The sequence below is a fragment of the Sparus aurata genome, chromosome 8 (assembly GCF_900880675.1).
Source record: "Sparus aurata chromosome 8, fSpaAur1.1, whole genome shotgun sequence".
In the NCBI taxonomy this organism is placed as follows: Eukaryota; Metazoa; Chordata; class Actinopteri; order Spariformes; family Sparidae; genus Sparus; species Sparus aurata.
Genome location: NC_044194.1, coordinates 4,579,819 through 4,602,437, shown reverse-complemented (window position 1 = coordinate 4,602,437; position 22,619 = coordinate 4,579,819). Strand labels below are relative to the sequence as shown.

Sequence of the window (22,619 nt, the reverse complement as noted above, 5' to 3'; positions counted from 1 at the left end):
AACACAGATCTTGAGATGTGACTCTATGCAATAAAACTAAGTGGCCGTTGGCGCTCGGTGCACCAAAATCTACAAATCAGGGGCAGATGATTATTGTAGCTGATGCTGCAGGACCTGCCTTTGTGGATATTCTACTGTTTCTTTATGCAAATTCCCAGATGAATTTAATTAAACGACTAAAATTAACATTCGGGGCTCCTGGGGGTCTGCAGCCCTGTTTTTTGCACCACTAACATTTTAATTTGTCTAATGCACTTGCAGGAGATTTAATGTTATAACTCATGTGCATTAATCATCTTGTCATTCAAGTATATTTGGCCACACTCACTACATATCCCGCTGCATCCATGTTCACACAGCAGCCCTGCGTGACACGCATTTTACGCACAGGAGAGACAGAGTGGGTCGGGTCTGTGTTTACTTCCGGACTCCGATTTAGACTTCGCTCAGACAGCAGCAGCTCCAGTGGAGGTTCGAGCTGTCAGCTAGCACGGTAGCCATACAAGGCTTCATGACAGAGGTTACCGGGTTGACCAGCGGCATCCCAACAGACGAGCCTCACTCGGCGCCACTGCTACGCACCGGACACCGCGACTCCTCCAGGCGGACCCGCACCGCTGCCCCGCTCTCCTCCTCCGCTCGCCTTTCGTGCTCAAAGTCACTCAATGCTGCACACCCGCTACCAGCTAACGGACTGATCGGACTGTCGTTCCTGCCACTTCATGATCCGAGCTAGCTGAGGATCAAAACAAGGACAATCGCTCCAAGTTGAAGCGGCGTTTCAGCGTTTGACCGGCCGGGGATCCAGCAGCTGGGAGAGAGACACACGGGCCCCGGGGAGAGCGACGGGACTCGGGGGTACCACGCAGCCAGGGCAGCGAGGGTGGTGGCTGGATAAACTAGGGGGTCGCCTCCAGCTCCTGGTGGATTTATCCCCTGCCTAGCTAACGTTAGCTAAGCTAGCTCCCAAACAGCGCCATGGATTGGTTAATGGGGTGAGTACCAGACAGCTAACCGTGCCTAGCCAGCTTTACTCTCCCATGTCAGGTCAACTGCGCAGCTTTTCTGGTGCCGGCTGCTAAATTCACATCCCGGTGCCTGACACCACCACAGCCAGCAGCGGACAGGTGCACTGTCGCGTTGAATAACGCTCGCTTTCCAACTCAAAACACATTAATTTAGCCACAAGCGGGTAGCATGTTGGCTAGCCTAGCCTAGCCCTGCGATGCTAGCTTGGCAGCGGTCTCATGCTGTAACGGTTAAACCAGCCGAATGTTACCCGGGGGCCAGGCGGTATTTTTTTTTTTTTAGGGAAGGGGGGGGAAACATCTCTATGGCCTGCAGATATTTAGCCGACGATGGCAGCGCCCAGATTAGGTCGTGAGAATATCAGTGTAGAGGCCAGTTTGCTGTACTTATTTATAGGAATGATTAACAGAGCGGATGGGGCTGCTAGCCGTTAGCCGCCTGTCAAGTCCTGCTAACGCGGCTGCTGCCCGGGTTGCGTTTATTTCCTTTGCAAGGTGCGCTGGCCGCTATCATGGGAACTCCCGTTAGCACTCATGCTAACTGAACGTTACCTAATGTGGGACACAGGAGGGAGGTTCAGGTGTCAACGAGGCTCACTATAATGGAGAGTATAGCTACTGTACTTGTGAGATATAAACCTTTTTAAGGGGATGAGTAATAAACAATAGGCAGGTGTTGAATGAAGCTCAAAATAAGCTGTTTGTGTTTCCAGGCTGTGTGTGTTTTTTGTGCCCTGGTGCAGCAGGTGACACCTGGCAGACATTGATGATGCATCACTTACTGCTTGCTTTTTGAGTTTTGTTTGAGAGCTGGTTTACATCTGTGTCGGTCTGACACCTGCCAGAGTTCTAGATTAATCTGTGACATCAGTCGGAGGAACCTGCCAACACCGTTTTTTGCAATCGCAGAACTCAGATATTCTATCTCACATCATGTCCGTGTGTATTTGCTATGCAAACTTGAAGGTACCAGACTGTCTGGTTGTATTTGCCTGTAAGTAAAGGAGCGACTCGGCGTGCGTCTGCCAATTCTTTCGTAAATCTTAAAACATTTTGAGCTTTAGTTTCACCCCCCCGAAGCCCGACTGGGTTTCACTTCCAAACAGGAGAACATCAGCAACATCTCTGTCGTATCACCAGGTTTGGATTTGCACAGTGAGGTGTGTCACTGCGAGGGTTTTGTTTTTGCAGACTGGCTATCAGGAAGGGTGGAGGCACGTTGTCAGGGGTGTTTCTCCACATCGTGACATTTTGGCTGAGAGATAACGAAGCAGTGCCTCCACAATCCCCCCCCAACCAGAATACCAGTATTTACCAGCTCCCACCTCGGCCCGAGGAGGTCTGTTAGCAGGATATTTGAGATTATACTTCACTGATAGATCAGCCAGAGGCGAAGGGAAGTCTGATCAGTTAAGGCACACTCATCCCTGCTTATAAAACTGTTAAAATCCTCTGTCAAAACTCTTTAAATGGGAGGTTTGTGAGCGAAACTAATTCAGCTGGCACTACTTCATTCAACACTTATCGTGTTGGTCTCGCTTGCATTGGCCTACAACAAACACATTTCCATATTATGTAGAAAACAGGGTTTCTTTGCCACACGTTCCATCCGAGACCCTGACAGAGGTGAGTTGTTGGTGAAGGTGTTCGCCCTCTGAGAGCCTTGTTTTCTCTTGTTTTCTCTCCCTCCTGCACTTGTTTTCCTGGTTTTCGCTGACTGGTTCTTGCATTGACTTGTCTCAAGTTGCATCAGTGCTCGCCGTTGTAAATGTGATTTATAGGGCTTAACCTCCTGCTCCCTTTTGTTTTTCCCTGTCTGTTAGTCACATGAAGTAATGGCAGTTTTTTTTGCCCCAACAGTCGGTCCTGTCAGACCTAAACTGGTTTGCTTAGTGATTTGTCAGGAATTCAAAAGCAACACCCTGTTATGTCTCGGTGAAAGACGAGGTGAGGAGAGCGAAGAACCGCGTACAAGTAGAAGAGAATCAGGGTTATCGTGGGACTTGACTAGATGTAGTTGTTAATTCACCTTCTCCCTCCTCAAGAAAGTTGTTAGATCTTTATTTTACGTGTGCTGTCTCCCTTTAAACAAGTCATGCAGCTGCGTGTTAAAGCGTTACGTCGCCTGTTGTTTATACATGCAGGTGAGGTGTGCGCACGTGAGCTGGTTGCATTGGAGGCGAGCGGGCGAGCGTCCAGCGTGCGTCACCGACAGAGTGGAGTCCATGAATGAGTTAACCAAGCGTGTAATCACTCTGAATACAGACCCAGGGTGAAGGACGCCGAAGCCAGGACCGACGGAGGGGAGCAAGCGAGGGGAGAGAGGGCTCAGAGTTGATGGAAGGAAAGAGGGATGGAGTGGTGGAATCAGCTGATTTGGGGAGAAATGTGCAGATGAAGAGGAGGGAAAGGATGAATGAGGCGTGATGAATGAGAGACTGATAACGGGAAAGGGACGGAGGGATGGCAGACAGCACGTTTATGACTGATGGACAGGAAGGGAAGGATGGAGGATGGAGGAAGGGGATATGAATGCTCTTGATGGTTGATTAGGGAGAAAATAGAGAAATGAGCAGGTGGGGAAGAATGGGTGGAGTGGTTGAGGCAAAGGATGTAACTCCAGGGAATCAAATGGAGGTCTGTAGCAGATGACAAGCACATGACGGCCTACTAATGGCAGAAGGATTGAGGAGAGGAGATATAGAGACGATGATGGGAAGGCGACGAGAACAGAATCGTTTCTCTGTGGTTTCAGCAGGAAGCTACAAATATCACCTCTTGATATAAACGTGCATCACCTCAGCTCTCTAAAAAAACGTGAGGCGGTGTATGTTTGCAGACTCCATTTACGGTATCTGCGCGCGGCGTATTTATCTTTTGGCGGAGCTGAATGACCTCATCTGTCCGCATTCAGAGTCAGACAGTACGTGAAATCAGTGGGGGAGAGGCGCGACGCCTAAATGTGTCTTTTTTCCTGCTGGTTTGAAACGGGCCAGGCTTTGACAGATGTTTAATCCCCTTTTGCTTTTGAGTGATGGCTCGGTAATGCCGAACGAAGAGCGAGAGAATGGAAACTACAGCAGCTAAGTGGAGCGCTGCTTCAGGCTGCCTGACCCGAGCAGAGAGTCAGATTTAATGTACACTGAGCCGGCGCTGCGTCACCTGTCACATAATGTCAGATAGGCAGCGTGTCGTGATCGCTCGAGTCACGCAAGTAATAGTATGAACAGTCATAGATGACTTCCTGATCTTGTTTTTTGTTTTTTAGATTCTCGTCCTCTGTTTCTGAAAGTGTTGTTTTTAGAGCAGATGATCAAAAACTGTAAAGTACCTAAAGTTGGCTCAGTTGCCTTCAGATTATTAGTTATCTTTATTTAATATTTGATCTGATGTGTCCTGATTTTAGATCAAACAATCTTGCTGGATTGCTGGATTTTTGTGCCCTTGTGTGACTTGAAAGCTCTCATAAATAAAACTTATCATTGTTGGTATTATTATCACCAGGGATGCAGGGAGATTATTTCATTATTGCATGTGATTTAAGGAGGAAAAACCCTTCTTTTTCCTGTTTATAGTTCTTTACATGATGTATTATTGGGTACACCTGAATGAAAACCGGTGTGAAAAATGTGTATTTTTCAACCTTCTACTCTCCAGCAGCCGTGGTACAACTTAAAGGAGAACTTCGGCCATTTTTAATCCATGAAATTCACATTATTTTTACTACTGACAGCATTCGGTGACCTTGATCAACAGGGATACGAGTTAAAAACGGCCAAAGTTCTCCTTTTAAGAGATGTTTTTCTGCACGAGTAGCCATATCTATACGAAACAAGTGAACCGTGTAGCTCCAATCAAATGTCAGCATCTTTACAAGTTTTGATATTAGTTTTTGGTGAGAATAAAAGGAAGTTCGAAGGCTTTCATTCTCTGTATTTATTCTTGTTTTGCTAAGGGGTTTAACCAGAGGCTTGCCTTTTTAGAAATGATATCACACACATACAGAGTTGGTAATATACAGCTGTTCAGAAATAATGATATACAATATGTTTATATTCTTTAAGTCACTATTGTCGGATCAGTACATGGTGTCAGTAAATATGCAGATACGCAGATTTAGGTGTTGGAATCTGGGTGGTAAAAGTGCTATCAGCTGTTTTGGCACGTTGAGAAACATTCTTGTAAGGAAACATTAACACTGAGCGGTTTGTTTCTGAATAATGTGAATATTCCTTTGACGCAGGAACGTCTCCAGCTGAGTTGCTCTCTCTTACAGCAATTATCGTCCCTTCCTCTTAGACTTTTCACATTGTCAGCTAAAGTCGTTGAAAATAAAGAACGAGAGTGAAGACGATGTCAGGTGATGTTGGTCTGATGGCAGGCAGACGAGGGGAATTTACAACAACTACTTACAGGCCGAACTTCCTCTACGGTGGAGACAGTCGGTCTCATCGATGTGGCTCGAGATGTGAGCTGCGGTGTCTCGCTCACTGTTCACTCGTGTGACTGCTCTCACGTTGTGGTTGTTGCTTTTTCTCGACGGTTGTGTGAGCCACGAACATGCTCGCAAGAGGGAACATCTCATGGATCGTAGAGACGGTTTCTCCGAATCACTCCGAACAGTCTTAGTGGTCAGACATGATCTTCTGTTACAGTGTGTGATCATGTTAGAAGTTGTGAAGGGTTCCTGCATTAACAGTCCCATTCATTTTCTTTGATGAGCCTGAAACTTTCTTGTTGAGTCATTAAACCAGTAAAAGCTTGTCAGGACTATAACATAATAACATATACCGCCTGTAGCAGCATTAAATTATGCAACAGCCTCTCGTGTGTTTCCATATTCAGGTTGTCATAACCTTTTTAAATGAGATTTTCACAGCTGAAGTTTCCGTTCCGTACCTGACTGGAGGTTCTCCCCTCAACCTGTGTTTCAAACGAAAATGTAAAAACAAATATCTAAAAATATCAGTGTGAGAAATCTCTCTATTTGCATATCAACCGATCTCTGCATGTGGTCCCTGAAACCGAGCATGAGAAAGTCAGTGGGAGCATTTTTGGGTGGAGGTGGTTGTAGTCTGACTAACATCCTTTTTGTGCCTTTGACACGCTCTGCCTTGTATATGTAGCTGTTCCCAATGGGGATTTTTGCACACTGCAGCCCTGTCCTCATTCAACCCCACCGGCTTATTTCCATCTACACACACACACACACGTTAGCACACACGTTAGCACACGCACACACACAACCTCAGCCCAGGTGGCTGCTTCCGCTGCTCGCACCGCAGATGCAGCGCTGATAATAGGCTGTGACAGACGAGCAGACTTCATCTCAAAGCAGTCACCTGCCCGAGAACGGAAACTGACACGCTTTGGTCTAACTTTAAAATCCTCTGCTGTGTTTCTCTGCAACACTGTTCTTTTCTTAGGACTGACCTGCGAGCAGCGTAGCAGTCAGTTTATCAGCGGGGGGAAAACAGCTCTTAACTAGCTTCTTGCTGTTGCAGTGGAGGGAAGCTTCTGCTGGTGTGTCAGAGCCCACAGTACCAATCAATTTATCGTGTCCGACACTGAAGTTGCTTTACGACCACGCACCGAAGGCAGCCCCAGGCCAAGATGTTTAAGACCATGTAAGCCAGCCAAACCTTTTAATGTGGTGTAGTTTTACAAATTCACCTCGTGTTGCGATTGGCAGCGAGCCCGACGTCTCAGCAGACATCGGCTATATACAGCACCCGGGTTCACATTAGGTGTGACTTTCTTTGACTGATGGTGTTGGATATCTTTTTATACAGACAGATGACAAAATAAGCAATTTGAAGGTGTCACAAAGCGATTAATTCAGCAGGTTAATCGATAAAGAAAGCAGTGGTTAGTCGCAGCCCGACTCCTTTTAGAATTCAATGCAGTTCAGTTTTTATTCTCATCCACGAGCTGCTCCGTGCTCTGACAGTGGATCCTGATGAACTGCATGATTTGTAAATGACTGTTTGTCCTCCATCTACATACGAGGGGCAGAAAATAGACCCGGAGCCTCAAACGCACCCGTACGAGCCCGTACAGTAGCTTCAGAACCGCCTTCCTGGCACACAATCAACAACCAGAATAAAACATTACAATCAGTAGCTATTTCAAGGCGTTTATGTTGGATTGCAATCAACCGTACGGAGATGAATGTTTCTGTCATCATCGGTTCATGTGCCTCCGTTTTTTTTTTTTCTTCCCCCAATTGAAGCCAAGATCAACTCTGCGCTGCTTTAACGCAGCTGGGCCCGGGCCTCGGGCTCAGCGGTACGCCTCGGGCCCATCTACCGTGATGCGCTGCCGTGCTGAGGGATTGGCTGGATGACAGGAAGGCTAGATGGTTTGTTTACTCCCCAGAAAGGGCATTTTAGTCACCGCCAACCCTTCCGACTCACTCTTTCACTCCCTTGCTTAGTTTATCTCTCTCCCTTTAATTCTCTCGCCCCCCCCCCCTCCTCTCTCGCTCTCCCCTCTCTCGGGATGCTGATGTGCAGAGACGTTTGCGTGCTTGACTGCTGCCCGAGCTGGACTGTTCCGCCGCAGAGAACAAGGCAGCGCTGAACAGGCCCGGGGCAGCCTCAGCCCTCCCCGAGAACTGTTTAACAACAAAAGCTAGCAGGGGTGTTGGCTGCGTTCGGAGCGGAGCGTGTGGGAGGACAGCCTATGTGCAGAGTGATACTGTACAAGTGTTAACTCGCTTTTGGTTTTGATTGAGGGACAGAGGGAGGACAGCAGAGCTGGAGGGGCAAGAGTCTAAACAAACAAGTCCTCAGCTCCCCTCTGTGACATCAGCCGCCTTCTTTGACTTTTGCTGGTGGTCACAGCTCATCAAGGCCGTCTTTTCCATTTTGGGGCAAAAGCAGCAGATTTCTTTTCTCTCCCGCGGCAGCAGGACGGAACGAGTCGTGAGCAGCGCGGCCGTCGCCTCAGCTGTCATAGTTCAGAGGTGTCGATGACTTCGGGTTTCGCGGGAAGATGACACCTGGAGCAAGAGGTCGATCTCGTTACGACCGCGACGAGCAGTGTTTGCAGTCAACACATAAAGATCTGCGTCTTGTTATTTGGTGAAAGTAAACGCCGTCGTCTCTGAAGAAGATGAAGTGTTAAGTCAGCCCTCCCCAGGGTGAAAGACACAATACTGTATCATGGAGTGTTTTTAGGACACCATTGAGGGAGAGATAAAGGCTCTATTGAATGCCTTCTTGAGGAGGCAAATAGCCCGGGTCCAAGAACACACACACACACAGACACACACACACACAGACGCACTCCTGAGCGAGCACGGCTGTATCCTCTGGTTTGTCTCTGGAGACGCCTCTCTTTACTTCCCCGTCTTCCCTTCCTCTTTCTCCGAGACAGGGACACGGAGAGGCCCAGAAAACGAACGTGATACCAGAATGACTCGGCGGTTTGCCTTCCGCTGAATATGCATAAGTGGATAATTGGACAATCCAAATGCATGCGCCGCTGAATTAAGCACTTTCGCGAGCACTTGAGATTGAAACCCTTGCTAGGTGTGGTGGGGTTTTTGCTTTGTTTTTTTTCCGGTGCCAGTGTGTTTGAGAGTAGATGAGGTTTCAGAAGCCAGAGGACAGTGCATGCTCTGTGAGTACAGTGCAACCCAATACCGTGATGGACCAAGAGGCTGCAAATGCAACCCAACTCAATACCTGAGGCTGGATGTGTTTGCGAAGCCTCTCCGCCTCCTCAAATGGGTCATGACCTACTCAAAAGCTCGAACAGGCCGCATTTCACAATGTCAGCTGCGCATTTAACCAGCGGCCTCTGATGCGGACGGCGAGGTAACCACTTAGACCTCATTTTATGTAACGTGCCTGAAAATATTGGAGAGAGATTGATCTTGAGATGCATTTTGTTCTCGCTTTCACTTCAAAGATGTTCCGCTCATTCGGGCCACACCGTTATCGTGTTGCTCCTGGCATGGCCTCGGGTGTCAGAGCGTGTGTGTGTGTGTGTGTGCGTGTGCGTGTGTGTGTGTGTGTGTTGCCTCTATTTCACTTGGCAGGACACTGGCACCATGCTGTGACTGTGTTTGCTCTTTCGTAACGCTCTCGGCAGCCCTGCCCAGCGCACACAACTGGCACCGCCGTCGGACGGAGTGAAGCGAGGGGAAGGAAGAGACCGACAGAGGACAGGAACAGTCACGACTAATCAGCTGCTCTCTCTCTTCCCCTCCGTCTCTTGTTATTGGTGAAATGAGGACAATAAGTTCAAACCAATGTTGTCGCACACAGATCCCAGACTTAACTGGTTCATCCACTGGCAGCGCCGGCCTCCACAGGCCTGGAAGCAGCTACTGTTCTGTCAGAGAGTATCATAGTCATGGAGCGCTGCCAGCTAGAGCTGTCTTAAGATCAGCTAAAATAAATTGGACCCCCCCCCCCCCGCAGCAGGTTTTAGGGTTGTTGTTGCTGTCCACCCACGTGGGACACCCTGCAGAACACTCGGCTGCGTTTATTTCAGGACTGGTTGCAGTATTTCACATTCAGTTTTGGCTATATGTTGCATTTAATGATACCTCTCCACATTTTGATCTGGGGACATGCACCCACTTTATTGGCAGGAATCAATGTGAGATTTCTGTGAAATTGTTTTTACAAGAGGGTGACTTCTGAACGTTTCGATGTAAAGTAGCAGACGTCCTCATTAGTAGACGAGCCTCATTCCCAGACAGAATCTCATTGTGATGTCTAACCCTATCAATCAGCCCCGTAGTTCTGGTTTAATGCTCTGCTGATGCATTTTTTAAATGGATGCAAGTCCTGCTGGTGATTATCTGTCTAACTACTGTAAGTGTGGTCTTGGACCAGCACTTATATCCTCCAGCCTGGACAGTTCCTTCCCGTAAAGATGGAGACTCTTCTTTCGGAAATTGCAATGTGCTGCTTTACATTATTGCTAAGTGAACATATGATGTGTTGAATCAATGAGATTCTCCTGAACCAGACAGAACCTGATGTATCTCGTCTCTTTCCTTAAATACGTGGACTTTATCATCCCTGCTCGTTGGTCCCAAAGTTTGATATACTTTATAATAGAGATGCACAATAGAAGATTTTTGACGATATCGGTATATCAGAAGCGCCATGATCTTTTGTTTTGCAAGTCCGAACAATTCCCAATTCAATTCAGAGTTCAACCAAAGTACCCCCCTTCAGTTTCAACAATGCACAACAAAAGGTAGAAGTTCAGCTTGTTACAAAGTTTTGTTTCCCACATCTGTCCCGAGTAAACCCTCTTCCCAAACAAATCAATGAAGGATCTCTGGTAATGTCATCAGTTCTGTTCAGTTCAGATCTTCCCCCACGAGTAAACCCTTTTCCCCAAACAAATCAATAAAGGATCACTGAAAAAGAAAATGCACCCAACATCTGCAGTGCTGTAGAAGTTGCCTTCAAGTAGCAGTCAGCTGATCGCCCTCGTGCACACAGGAGTGTCTGAAGGTTCAGCTGCAGGCTGCCGGTGAGCCAGCGGTGTCGTCTTTGAAGTGTTGAAGAGAATAATCTATCCTGCATTTCAACTTCACTTTAATAGATTTTCAATGACAATAAAAATAGCCATTTTATTCTGACAACTTTTATTGTGAGGGGCGGCGGTAGCTCAGTGGGTAGAGCTGGTGGACCAGTGATCGGAAGGCCACTGGTTCGAATCTCCGGCTCCCCTGGGGTGGGACTGAGCTACATGCCGAAGTATCCTTGAGCAAGATACTGAACCCCAGAATTGCTCCTGATGCGCAGTTGGCACCCTGTGGGGCAGCCACTGCAATCAGTAAGGGTCCTGCAATGAGCTGGCGACTCATTCAGGGTGCACCCTGGCCTACGCCCATGAGTAGAACTGGATTTGGCCCCAGTAAGCCCCGCAACCCCTCAGGGGGATAAAAAGCGGCAACATCCCGCAACCCTCGCGGAATAAGCGGAAGAGAAACGAACGAACGAACGAACGAACGAACGAACGAACGAACAAACTTTTATTGTGATGGTCGACTGGCAGCTGCAGAAAAAGGCTTTTCAAAATGTACACGTTCTGCAAAATAATACAAATACATCAAGGTTGGCGTCATTTGCGCATTGGTCGATACCAATGAGAGGCTGATGTTATCTTCTTGAAAGCTTGGTAATTTCCCCTGACTTTAGTGGAGACGCTCTCTATTAGAGGCGAGGAGGGCGTCTCTATTATAACACTCATCCTGACAGGGAAGTGTGATGTGCACCAAATAACAACATTTCCCACCAAATTTCATTAAAATCTGATCAGTTTTTCAGTCATCTGGCTAACTAACAGACAGGAGACCGACAACGTAACCTCGTTGACCGAGGCAATGAGACGGAGAGTTAAAATGTGAAATGTAGAGACAAAAAACGGGCAGATGGGTTTACCGGAGCTGATTGCAAATTGAAAATGGATAAGAAAGCGAGGGACCAAAGAAGAGAGGGCGCCTGATAAGGCGTAGAGCAGCAGGAGAATATAGAAAGTGCGGGTAAAGAGCGGGGGGAAGGACGGAAACGATAGCGGCATGGAGGCGATAGGTGAGATATGGAGATAAATGGGAAGCGGCAACGTGGGTCAGAGAGCTAGATTAGAAACAGCAGAGGTCTGCAATAGAGGACAGAGAGGGAGATTTAACAGCAGGGGCCCAGGCCGCCAGCGACACACAGAGAAATGGAGTTTGGAGCCGCGTGAAAGTCGGAAAAAGGGAGCGATGAAGGATGGAGAAGTGAAACGTATTGGATTCCTTCTTTGCTTTGAGTCCCGACACTTTAAAACCAAGACTCTGAGTGTTTGCCCCGCAGAACTGTTGGTCCTCCTCCCTCAACCAGTGAGATAAGAGACCTAATTTGTCTTGGAGGAGCAGGCCTTCAATTCTAGGTGGGTTTTTATTTATTTCTCACCAAGATGTGGTCAGCACCCTTGGGCGAGGCTGCGGCTGAGCGGGCGAGCTGCTAAATCTGTGCAGAGCCGGTGGGCTGCTAGCTCTGGTGTGAGCTCGCTAGGTTTGTCCTTGGCGGCTGAGGCTAGGCCGCTAGGCTGGTCTGAACTGTAATTGGATTAGAGATCTCTGCGTTGCATCAGGCTAGTCGGGTATACACACACACACACATGCACGCACTTCCAAAGCACACATGCCTGAGGAAGCCAAGTTCATCTCGGTACTCGAGGCTGCGCTCCTCCTCCACCTCGTGTTTTCCTCTCAAACTTTCTTCTTTCCTCAGAATCCTGCTTATTATCTTTATCCCTCTTTAATCAACAATCCACCCCTTCCCCCCTTCCGGCTCTTCTGTACATGCGTAGGTGTATGTGTGTGTGTGTGTGCGCGCGATGATGCATTTTCGTGTACGAGCTTGTGAGTGTTTGCTTGCACATCTGTGGATCGGCCCCTTCACCATGCGTACCCTGTCTAAATGGGATTACAGGAGTTGCGGTGGCGCCCCATGCTGAGAGTAACCGGGAGAATAAAGGACAGGAAAATGAAAGGAATGATAACCCTCATAGTAAACATGATGGATGTGAACATGAAGGCACGCTTTCATTCAGTATCCGGAGAAAGGAGTCGGGGAGCTGCTCTTGACCTTTTTTTTTTTCCCCCCAATTGTGAACTTCCTGTTTAGCAGCTTTGGACAGGAAGTAGAGGGTGATGTCATGGGTCGTGTGCATCCTGATTGCCTCATTTACCCCGAATGTCTTTAGGTCAGCATGACTGTAACTGGGTACAGTGCCTGCCTCACTTTGTAGCTCATTAATGTGTGTTATGTCTTTTAGAGGCCCTTGTTAAATGACTGAGTGATGGGAAAGGTGAATTTCCAGATCATCAACATTACACTAATCATTCTGCTCACTAACGTTAAGAAGGGACCAGGAAACAAAATAAAACCAAATCCAGGAAGAATAATGGGCTTTATTCCACTAAAGGGTGTCGGGTGTTCCTGTAACACATGAGCAGGGTGTGGTGAGGTGTGTTGGACAGGTTTATACAAGCACAAAGAAAGGGAAGAAACTTAAGCAGCAGCTTAAAAAGCAGATGTACAAGAGAAAAATGTTTTCATCAAAACCTCCTCATCTTGTATCTGTACATGCATGTGTGGTTAACACTCGAGCAGCACATGTGGATGTGGTGGAGGCGAGAAATTAAACGGCAGCAAATGCAGTCGGCACGATTAGAGGGAGACGGCGATAGAACCGGCTTGATAGCTGACAGGCCAGCACCAGCAGCCATATGTTTCATATGTGTCGGCTGACAACCCCGCCGTATGGCTCTGATCCGCACATATGGCCCGTACATCTCTTACACTTCCTGCCTCCATGACAAGCCAAGTGAGGGAGGGAGCAGATAGCTCTGATGTGGGATGATCTTAGGACAAGATGTGTTTAGAGGAGTAGATTTAAGTGTAATTGATGCAAAACACCCAAATCCACACGCAGCAGAGCCACTGTTTCAAACCACTCCGCCCTAACATCAGTTTAGACTTAAACAACATATTTAAACACAGCTAAAGAATAGATATTACATGGCAGCAACTTCTGCTTTCTCCAAATGTGCAGATGGAACAAAGTCTACTACTGTGGACCGCCCGCCGCAGCCTGCTAAGCATTAACGTGCGAGTTTGTGAGTGTGGCACAAGCCAGCTCTGCAAGCTGCTTCACATCTAAAAAAGGACGTGGAGGAGGAGAGGGATGTTTTCCAGGGAAGAGTTTGATTTGGAATGAAGGCGAAGGGATAACAGAGAGCGAGCCAGTGCTCAGGGTCGCCTGGTTTCCGCTGCTGGGTTAGGGTCGCTGTATGGGAGCTGCTGACTCGGGCCTCCCGAGAGGGAGACGGAGAGGCTCAAGGCCGGACACAACACAATAACACAAGACGTGCAACAGAGGAATCGACCCCTGTAAGGCCTCTGATATTCCCTCGAGGAAGCGTGCGTGTGTGTGTATGATTGAGTGTAAACACGGATAAGTCTGACTGATGGCGAGCTTACAGAGGGCCACGCCGGGGAACACGTTCTGTCCGTGTGCCGACCTATTCACACACACACACACGCAGCACACTGTACTTCATTATAACACAGTGGATGTCTGGCGTGATGTCACAACGCTGGCCTTTTTCTCCTTTGTTGTGCGCTCCCAGCTGTAGACCTGCTGAACGTGACCTTTCCTGAAAGCCCCTTTTAATCACCGGTGGTCTCTGAGCTGGCTGGCTCATGATAGATGCTAACACTGAGCCAACTGTGTGGTAGCATTAGGAGCTAGGTTAAAAGCTAGCTTTGCTGAAGACTGGCTGTGAACACAGCGTATTATGAAGAGTCCAGGCGTGGGAGCGAGGCCAGCAGCTCACTTTGCAGCAGTTTAATCCAGGAAACCTCGGGAAGGAAGAAAGGAAGGAAGGACGTCTCACCGACACGTCCAAATCATTCTGTCAGTGATGTATTTCAGATTAAAATGTGAGAGGCATGCTGTGTCTTTCTGTTTCTGCTGAACTGTTGGACCATGAAAAGTAATTTGGTAATTTGTGGCAGACAAAACATTTTGGTATCGTTTCCAAAACCGTCTTAATTATAAAAATGATGAAGGACAAGAGTAAGATTTTGAAAAGTCACGATGAGCTCCAGCCTGGAAACAAAGCTGGACAGCGGAAGTCTACTCTGCCATTATCTTCTCTACAGTTTCATCCTTTACCTCCATGTTTTATCATCCCCGCCTCGTTCTCCACAAGCTGTCTGGCCCGTGCTCCCAGCAGAGGTTTCTAAACCTACAGTAGCTGCCTGGCACTGGAAGCCAGAGTGGACTGAGTCATATATCAGAGGGAGTGTGCAGAGCTGAACAGGCTCCTACAGATTAGAGGTGAGGGAAGTGTGCGGCTGATTTATTACCGGCTGTTAGCTGGTTAAATGAGGCTAAGTGAGCTGGCCATCGCGGGGAGGTGAGATGGAAGAGATTAGCCTACATAAAGAGCGATGGAGGGAAAAGATCTGTGAAGCGAACCGCGACTCCCGACCTCCCGTCTTTTTGCATACCGTGTCTCTTCATCTTCTCGCTCGTCCCTCCGCTCCGCTCAGCCTCTCCGCCCTTCTGTTCGACCTCAGCTCCTCCCTGCAAACTATCTCATGTCGCCTCCGCAAAGCCGCGCCGGTTGGTTTGAGGCTTTTTTGAGAAGCAGCCAACAATGTTCTCAGTGTTGTCTAATTATTATGCAACAAGTTTGTGCTTGTAATTGTCAGTGACAGTGCTGCTTGTTCCGTGTGCAGCACTGCAGCCCGGAGCTTGGCTTGCTCATACTCACATTACTAATGTACTGCATGTCAAAACATATCTATTTTTAAAAGTGCAGATGAAATGGCTTCGTAATTTTCCTCTGAAGTTTAAGCGTCCTCGCTGTGGAGGGAGTCGGTGCCGAGAGAGACTTCATCTGAATTTCACACTCGCGTGGACCAAAGTTCAGATTTATATGTGAGTCACAAGGAATCTTTGTTGCTCTGTTGATGACGATGGATCGAGTTATTAAACAGAATCTTTTGGTTTTGGACAGTTGATTGAATACAACAAGCCGTCTGAGGACATCACCTTGAGGGGATGGGAAATTATATTTTATTATCTGACATTTTATGGACAAAAAGACTAAGTGATTAGTCCCAAAACTAATCTGCAGAGACATTTTTGCATAAATTCAAACCTCTGACTGATGTTTCTTAAACTTTAGTAGATTTATTAATGGATAAAAAGTTCAAAAACGGGAAGTACAACAATAGCTTTCCCCTCTGGTGCCTATTTTTTGGGCATTTTAGAGTGAAAATAGGAAGTATCACAGTCAAAACACTTCTTCCAAAAGTCATTTTTAAGAAATGTTCATATTTTTTAGTTAAAAATATCCCATAAATGAACAATCTACTGAATGTGAAGAAACAACAGTGCTGTCACATCACCCACTCATGTCAAACACACTTCGCTCAAACTCAACAGAAGCAACATTTAAAACAATTTTGAACACATATATAAGAATTTCAAATAAGACAGGTGGAATGCCCCTTTTCAAACATCGAATTCCCCTGAACACGTAGGAGCAACAGCGTCCTGACGCTACTTCTAGAGCCACAGATGGACAGTGAAGGTCCCGTCTGTGGCTCCTGATGAGGCTATATGTGCACACACACACACACACGCCGGTGGTCTGGACATCCGCTCTGTAAGCTGTTTCTGCCGGTTTGTTTGGCGTGCAGGCGACGGAGAACGAGAGCGAGCGAGAGACAATCCCCACATCCGTTTCCTCTCGTGGAGGAACAGCAGGTCAGGGGTTTTGGTCCGCTCTGCTGAGTTCATGTGTTGCTCAGGGCCAGAGAGGAGAGGAGAGGAGAGGAGGGGAGGGGGGCAGACCTACGGTGCAGGCAGATGGAACATTTCTCATAATCACTCAGTGAAGTGGTGGCGAGTCTTTCAAGTTGAGGAAACATCAGCGCCGTCTGCATTCAGTGAGGTTTGGTGGAGTGTGACACTTGCTGACTGGAGGAAACTCTCAGGTCGTGAGTCCTGGTTTGATGTCTGTCTTGTTGTGGTCTCTGTCCTTCCCCCTTTTCATACAGCCATCTGCGCTCTGACCGCATGTGTACGTGTCCCGTCTGGGCGTGTGTGTGTCCTCATGTACACCTGTATCTGCGCTTCTGTTTGCATAATGCATATGTGTGTGTTACTCCTTTATCTCCCTCTCGTGCCCCTCCCTGTACCGTACCACACTCTCCTTCCCTTCTCATTGTTCGGCCGGGGAGTCTGCAGCAGGAGCTCGCAGGAAGTCTTCGTCACTCGTCGGGCTGAAGGGGAAGGCGAACAGTGAGATGCACAAACACAGGAAGTGCTGTTTTCCTCACTCGGGCTCCAGCTGGGCGTCTTTCTCAGTCTTTCGGTCTCCTCCGTCTCGCTTACTCTACGCGTTCCCTCCGCACTCCACGCTGATAACCGGCTCTGCACAGCTGCACACATGAAGCCTGGTAATTGGGCTTTGTGTCCTCTGCCATATTCGTTAATTTGAGTCAAGTGGCCTCTGGGAAATTGATGACATGTCATGCCACATGCTGTTAGTATTCAGGCAGAAATTTAAAAAAAAAAGAAAATACCAAGAAATGTGAAAAACCTCCGATTTAAGGTGGATTCTTCCTTTAATATTTCCTTATCCTGCGGTATCTGTCCCAGGAAGTTTATTAAAATGCATAAATTCTTAATTTTGCCTCCTCTGACTTCCCTCTGAGCTGTTGACCTTGCCATATTACTTCCTCTGGCCTCATATCGCGGTGAGCCTCCGATGAAACCGGGATATTACAGTTATCTAACCCTGACAGCTGAAAGGTGAGAAGCTGCGGTCAAAGGTGGTTGGAGGTCGCTGCTCTCTTCAGAGCCGGTGCAGAGACTGGTTCATGCACACACACACACACACACCACCACACATACCAGCTGTTATATAACCGCGGGCAGCTGTGGAGTGTGTGTTTGTGTGTATGCATTAAACCAAGGAACTGTTTCTCTCCAGTGTGGCGATTATCTACCTGACTAAAGCCTGTTCCAGCATCAGCTCAGAGCCGCTGAGATCAACACACTCTTTCTGTAGTGCACTCTCACAGTCAGGAGTGTGGAGATTTGAATACATTAAAGGGAACGTCGGTGCACATTTCCCTCGTCGTTTGGATTTGGATGTAAGTCATTCTCGGCCCGCTGCTGTCAGGCTCGGCTCACAGCTCGGTGTTTTGGTAATGCGGATCAGGACGGGTCACGTTAACGCTGCAGTACAAATAGTCGAGGAACTGATCTAAAAGCTTTTTGTCGTGTGTTGTTGTTGTCGGCTTCTGTCATTTTGGGGATATGACAGCAGAAAGCTCAATTTTTTAGGATGTTTTGGTCACTGAATGTGAAGCTGTTAGAATAAAATGATTTTCATTCTCTCATCTGCATCCTCAAGGTCATTTGTGGATTGTCTGGTTTTTTTTTTGCGTAGAAGTGTCAAGTCTGTGTTTTTCTCGAGGGTAAAAAAAGAAGAAAAGCTCTGCAGAAGAGCTGTGGAACCACGTCTTTTAAAAATAACAAGGCTGCTTATATAAAATCCCACCAGATCTGTTAATACACCTCAGATCTGCATTGATGTGTTATCAATTTAAACATCAAATAAATAAAGATCTTTAAAGTTATGTTTGTGATTGGACCGCAGGAAGAACAACCTCTTTTTTGTTGATCTAATGAATGAAATTAACTGAAGATGACCTTGAATGTTATTGAGACGTCTTTGAGCTTCACATCCTGATGTGGTGTGATGGAGGGTGAAAGGGGACCTGTGTTTCTTTTCTACCTCCCTCTTGTGGTTGGTTATTGTGCGGCTGCTCTAACAGCTTGTAGACGTTCCTCAGCTAATCTGGTTTGTCAAGCTTGCCAGGCTCTTTTCTTTCATCAGTCTCTTGGGCTGGCGATGCAAACAGCAACAGCTCCGGATTTCCCCGTCCTCTTTATCTAAAATACATGCAGCGACATGTGTGCCACAACCCTCAAAACCAACATTACTAGCTCGACTTTTAGATAAAAAATTGATGGATTGCTGTAAAGCAGGCTCTGGATGTGGTGTGTTTCCACCACCAGAGGGCAGCACTCGTCCACCTCACATGACCGGAGGAGGCTAAAAAAAAACGCTTACCTGTCAGCAGTTGGGTAACTTTGTTTGGTCAATCGTATTGATTTAGGTCACATTGGTGTGCACTCGGATGAGGAAGCAAATCAGAAATATAAAAGGGATGCAAAGACAAATGTAGATAAAAGTAGAGAGAGTTTGGGAGAAGAGGAAGAAGGAAGGAGAAGAGGGAGAGATCCAATGAGCATGAAATCAGATCTTGTTGCATAATCGCGGCTCGCAGGCCTTCCCAGTGTGCACCGGGCTCTGTCCCGCTCTCTCCAGTCCAGCATCACATGACCATATCAAGCAGCTACAGCGCTGAACCCGCAATACCAGTCGACCAGCAGCCGGAGGCAAACACACACACAGATCAATAGTCCTGTTCTTCTCTCTGCTGAGGCGTGCTTTGTTTATTTATTAATTTGTCCTTTGAGGATATTTTTACATTTTCAAGTAAAGGTTAGGGGTAATTACTGTTCTCCAAAAACCAGCTCAAGCCCAACACGATCTGTCGATGTGTCAATATCTTTATCCCACATTCTCGCCTTGAGGTTTTTTAAAAGTTTTCTACCAAACTGAAACCGCTCGCCTGGATTTATTTTCTTCACCGAAGAGGAAAAAAGGCCCAGAAGCTTTTAATTACGTTCGTAAAATCTTAGCGTAGGCAACCGGCCTCGCTGCTGCTCGTATCCCTCTGTTCAGCGTCTTTTCACATACCAGCAATACCAGATGTCACTGCGGCATCAGCGCTGCTTTCCCTCACCTTCCATCCCTTGTCTTTGTCTTTCTTTCTTCATTTCTTCATTTTTTTATCTCCTATCCTCACCTCCTCCCTTCCATCACTGGTGCAAAGCCTTTATTCACATGCCAACAATACCAGACTGCTGCATACCAGTCAACAGGACATCAGTGAGCGAGTGCACCTCCGCCTGCAGCTTCTCTGGCCGGCCGTTCTGCCTGCTGCCTCTCTCTCATCGCTGCTCCTCCGCCATCAGCGCGAGTCACTTAGCACAGCGAGCCCCAGAGAAAGGAGCTCGAGAGCGGAGACCGTCGTCTGCTCTTTCTTGCATTATTTCATGCTAACAGTAGGTGGCAGCGTAGCCTCACCATCCCCAGCAGTCTCTCAGATCAGTGCTTCCACTTTGGTGTGAGAGCCATGAAAACAAAGCGGCGCGCGGAGTGATGAGCAGTTCAAACGGCGACGGTTTGCTCTTTTAAGGTCGTTTTATTTGGTTTGAGCAGCAGAGAGACAAAATTAGACACATTTTCACACATGAAAGTCTAAATGGTGTTACACAGTCTTCTCTGCACTTCCAGGAATGACAGTATAGTGTGGAGATAATGAACATTTATTCATCTGGACCTTAATGTAATCAAACCTTAATATATGGAAGTCTTTTTTGTCATTGTTTGTTCTGTAATATGTCAGAAATCACAGTTTCCCATCGTATCATAGAAAGCTAAAAGTGAGCCAGAGTCTCCTCACGTACGCATGTGTCACCAATTTTTTTTAATAACCGGAATTGTTCTGCTTCTAAATGGTAAACGGACTGTATTCATATATTTTTTTCTCCTCTGACAGACAACTTTAAGCGCTCTACAATACACGTCTGCCTTCACTTATTCACACACACATTCACTGTATACACTGTCGACAGAGGTTAGCTGCTCATCAGGAGCAATAACCATTTCGACACAACATGCACACACAAATGGAGCATTTCAGGGTGAAGTATGTCGACATGTAGACTGTAGGGACCGGAGATCGAACCACGACCCTCTTATTAGTGGACGATCTGCTCTCGCCACAGCTGACCCAATATGACGTTCAATGGCCTGATTGTATGCATTAAAAAATGTCAAAATAGGCTAACCACTGCTTAGGATTATAAAACGTTTGATAGCTGATGCCTCATTAGATATAACGACCACTGTGAGAGAGAGGGTTAGCTCTAAACCTTCACTGGTGCTGTGTTCGTCTTAAACTTTGGATCTGGAGCTGCAGAATCTCTCCAACTTTGCAGGGAGACGTTACTTCCTTGCAGCTTTCTTGAGAACCTCTCACCCAAACTACTTCACTATGATACTGCCCTTCACGGGTCCTCAGCAATACACCCACCATTTGTAGTTGAGCAAATCACTCGACAGACATGGACTCCTTCCATTTAGATGATTAACTAATTCATTAAAGGGATATTCCGGTGTAAGTTTAATCCATGGTCTAAATCACTGTGAAACTGTGTTAGACTCCCTCTCGAGAGATCAAGTTAGCAGACCGCTAATTTACGGAGTTTTATCAACCTCAGAAACGACCGCACGACAACAATACACTGCAGTAAATGGATCCAAATATAAACCGCCACCAAAAAGCCACAAACAATGCTCAGAACAGCACCAAACTTCAGCAACAGTACAAATAGGGTCTCAGCACATAGTCCGGGGCATCTAACCTCCGCTAGCTTAGCTGGATTTCTACTGTGAAGCTAAAAACAGAGTTAAACTCTCCTCCATCAGCTTCCGGGTCGGGGAAGTCCCGACGTGACGATTACCGAGTGCGGTTAGAAATGCTCAATTCCGTTCTTTTCCCTGTCCGCTCTCGATAATAACTTATGAACTGGCAGGTAAGACACATATGAACTTTGATTGCTTTTGCATGGAGTCATAATCATACATTTTCATCCATGAGCCGCGGAACTCTACTGCACTCGGTAATCGACTCGTCGGGACTTCCCGTCAACAGGAAGCTGCTGCAGAAGAGTGGTAAATTTAGTCAGCTTTTCAGTAGAAATCCAGCTAAGCTAGCGGAGGTTAGATGCCCCGGACTATGTGCTGAGACCCTATTTGTACTGTTGCTGAAGTTTGGTGCTGTTCTGAGCATTATTTGTGGCTTTTAGGTGGCGGTTTATATTTGGATCCATTTACTGCAGTGTATTGTTGTCGTGCGGTCGTTTCTGAGGTTGATAAAACTCTGTAAATTAGCAGTCTGCTAACTTGATCTCTCGAGAGGGAGTCTAACACTGGAATATCCCTTTAATCAACTAATTGCTGTGACTGTAAAGGACGTCACCTTCAGTGTTTCCACTGATGGTTACCATCACACAGTGCTGTCATCATATCTATGGGAAATTTTGAGAAAAAAAAAAGTGAGACTCAGTCTTTTACAAGATAGATGGTTTTCCAATTCTGGCGCTGAACTTCACATTCTCTAAATGCCTGAGCAGTGATCGGTGCATGGGTAAGGTTGCATTTCATTTCCTGGAATTTGAAGGCAGCGGAGATGTGGAAAGATAACACTGATTGGGTGCAGAGCCCAGAAACACCCCAGACATAACATTTGCCTTTTTTGGGGCCCATCTGTGAGACAAACTTGAGAAAATGTCAACATCGCTGTTTTTGCACATTATTTCACACTTACGCTTTCATCAGCTCCGACATACTGAGAGTGTTAGTGGAAGCTCCCTGAGCTTAGTGCTGGTAGACGGTCGGACAGAAAGGCGAAACAGAAGCCTATAGGACGACTTAAAGGACAGACGGAGACATAGACTCACTGAGGTAACTATTAAAGGTGAGCTATAGTAGTATCCCCTTAATATAGTTCGGGCTATGTGTGAAGGACGGGCGCACAGACGGCCTGACGGGCTCCTGGCGTCGCCCAGCCGGGCCGTATATATATATAGGCCCTTTCATACTGCGTCCCCTGGCCCGGGCCCCAGCACACATATACCTCTAACTGTGCCCGGTGTGTGTGTTTGTTTGTGTGTGTTGAAACATATTTAGAGTGTGTGAGAGAAACAGTATGTTCCTGGTGCTTGGCAGCGAGACCTTGTGTACATTAAATTGCGTAATACACACATGGTTTTGTAAGATTCATCTTTTTTTGGCATGGCAGCAGGCTCGTGTGCGTGCGTGTGTGTGTGTGTGTGTGT

At 47.1% G+C, this 22,619-nt stretch overlaps 1 protein-coding gene across 1 annotated transcript in view; it reads left to right on the top strand.

Annotated features, from left to right (window-relative positions):
- The first annotated feature begins 411 nt into the window (after positions 1-411).
- The window catches only part of mob2a (MOB kinase activator 2a), a 62,157-nt gene continuing 39,949 nt past the window's right edge, over positions 412-22,619 (top strand). The window contains exon 1 of the mRNA XM_030424691.1: positions 412-995. Coding sequence (XP_030280551.1) covers positions 979-995 — 17 coding nt within the window. The 5' untranslated portion in view covers positions 412-978. The remainder of the gene's footprint in view (positions 996-22,619) is intronic.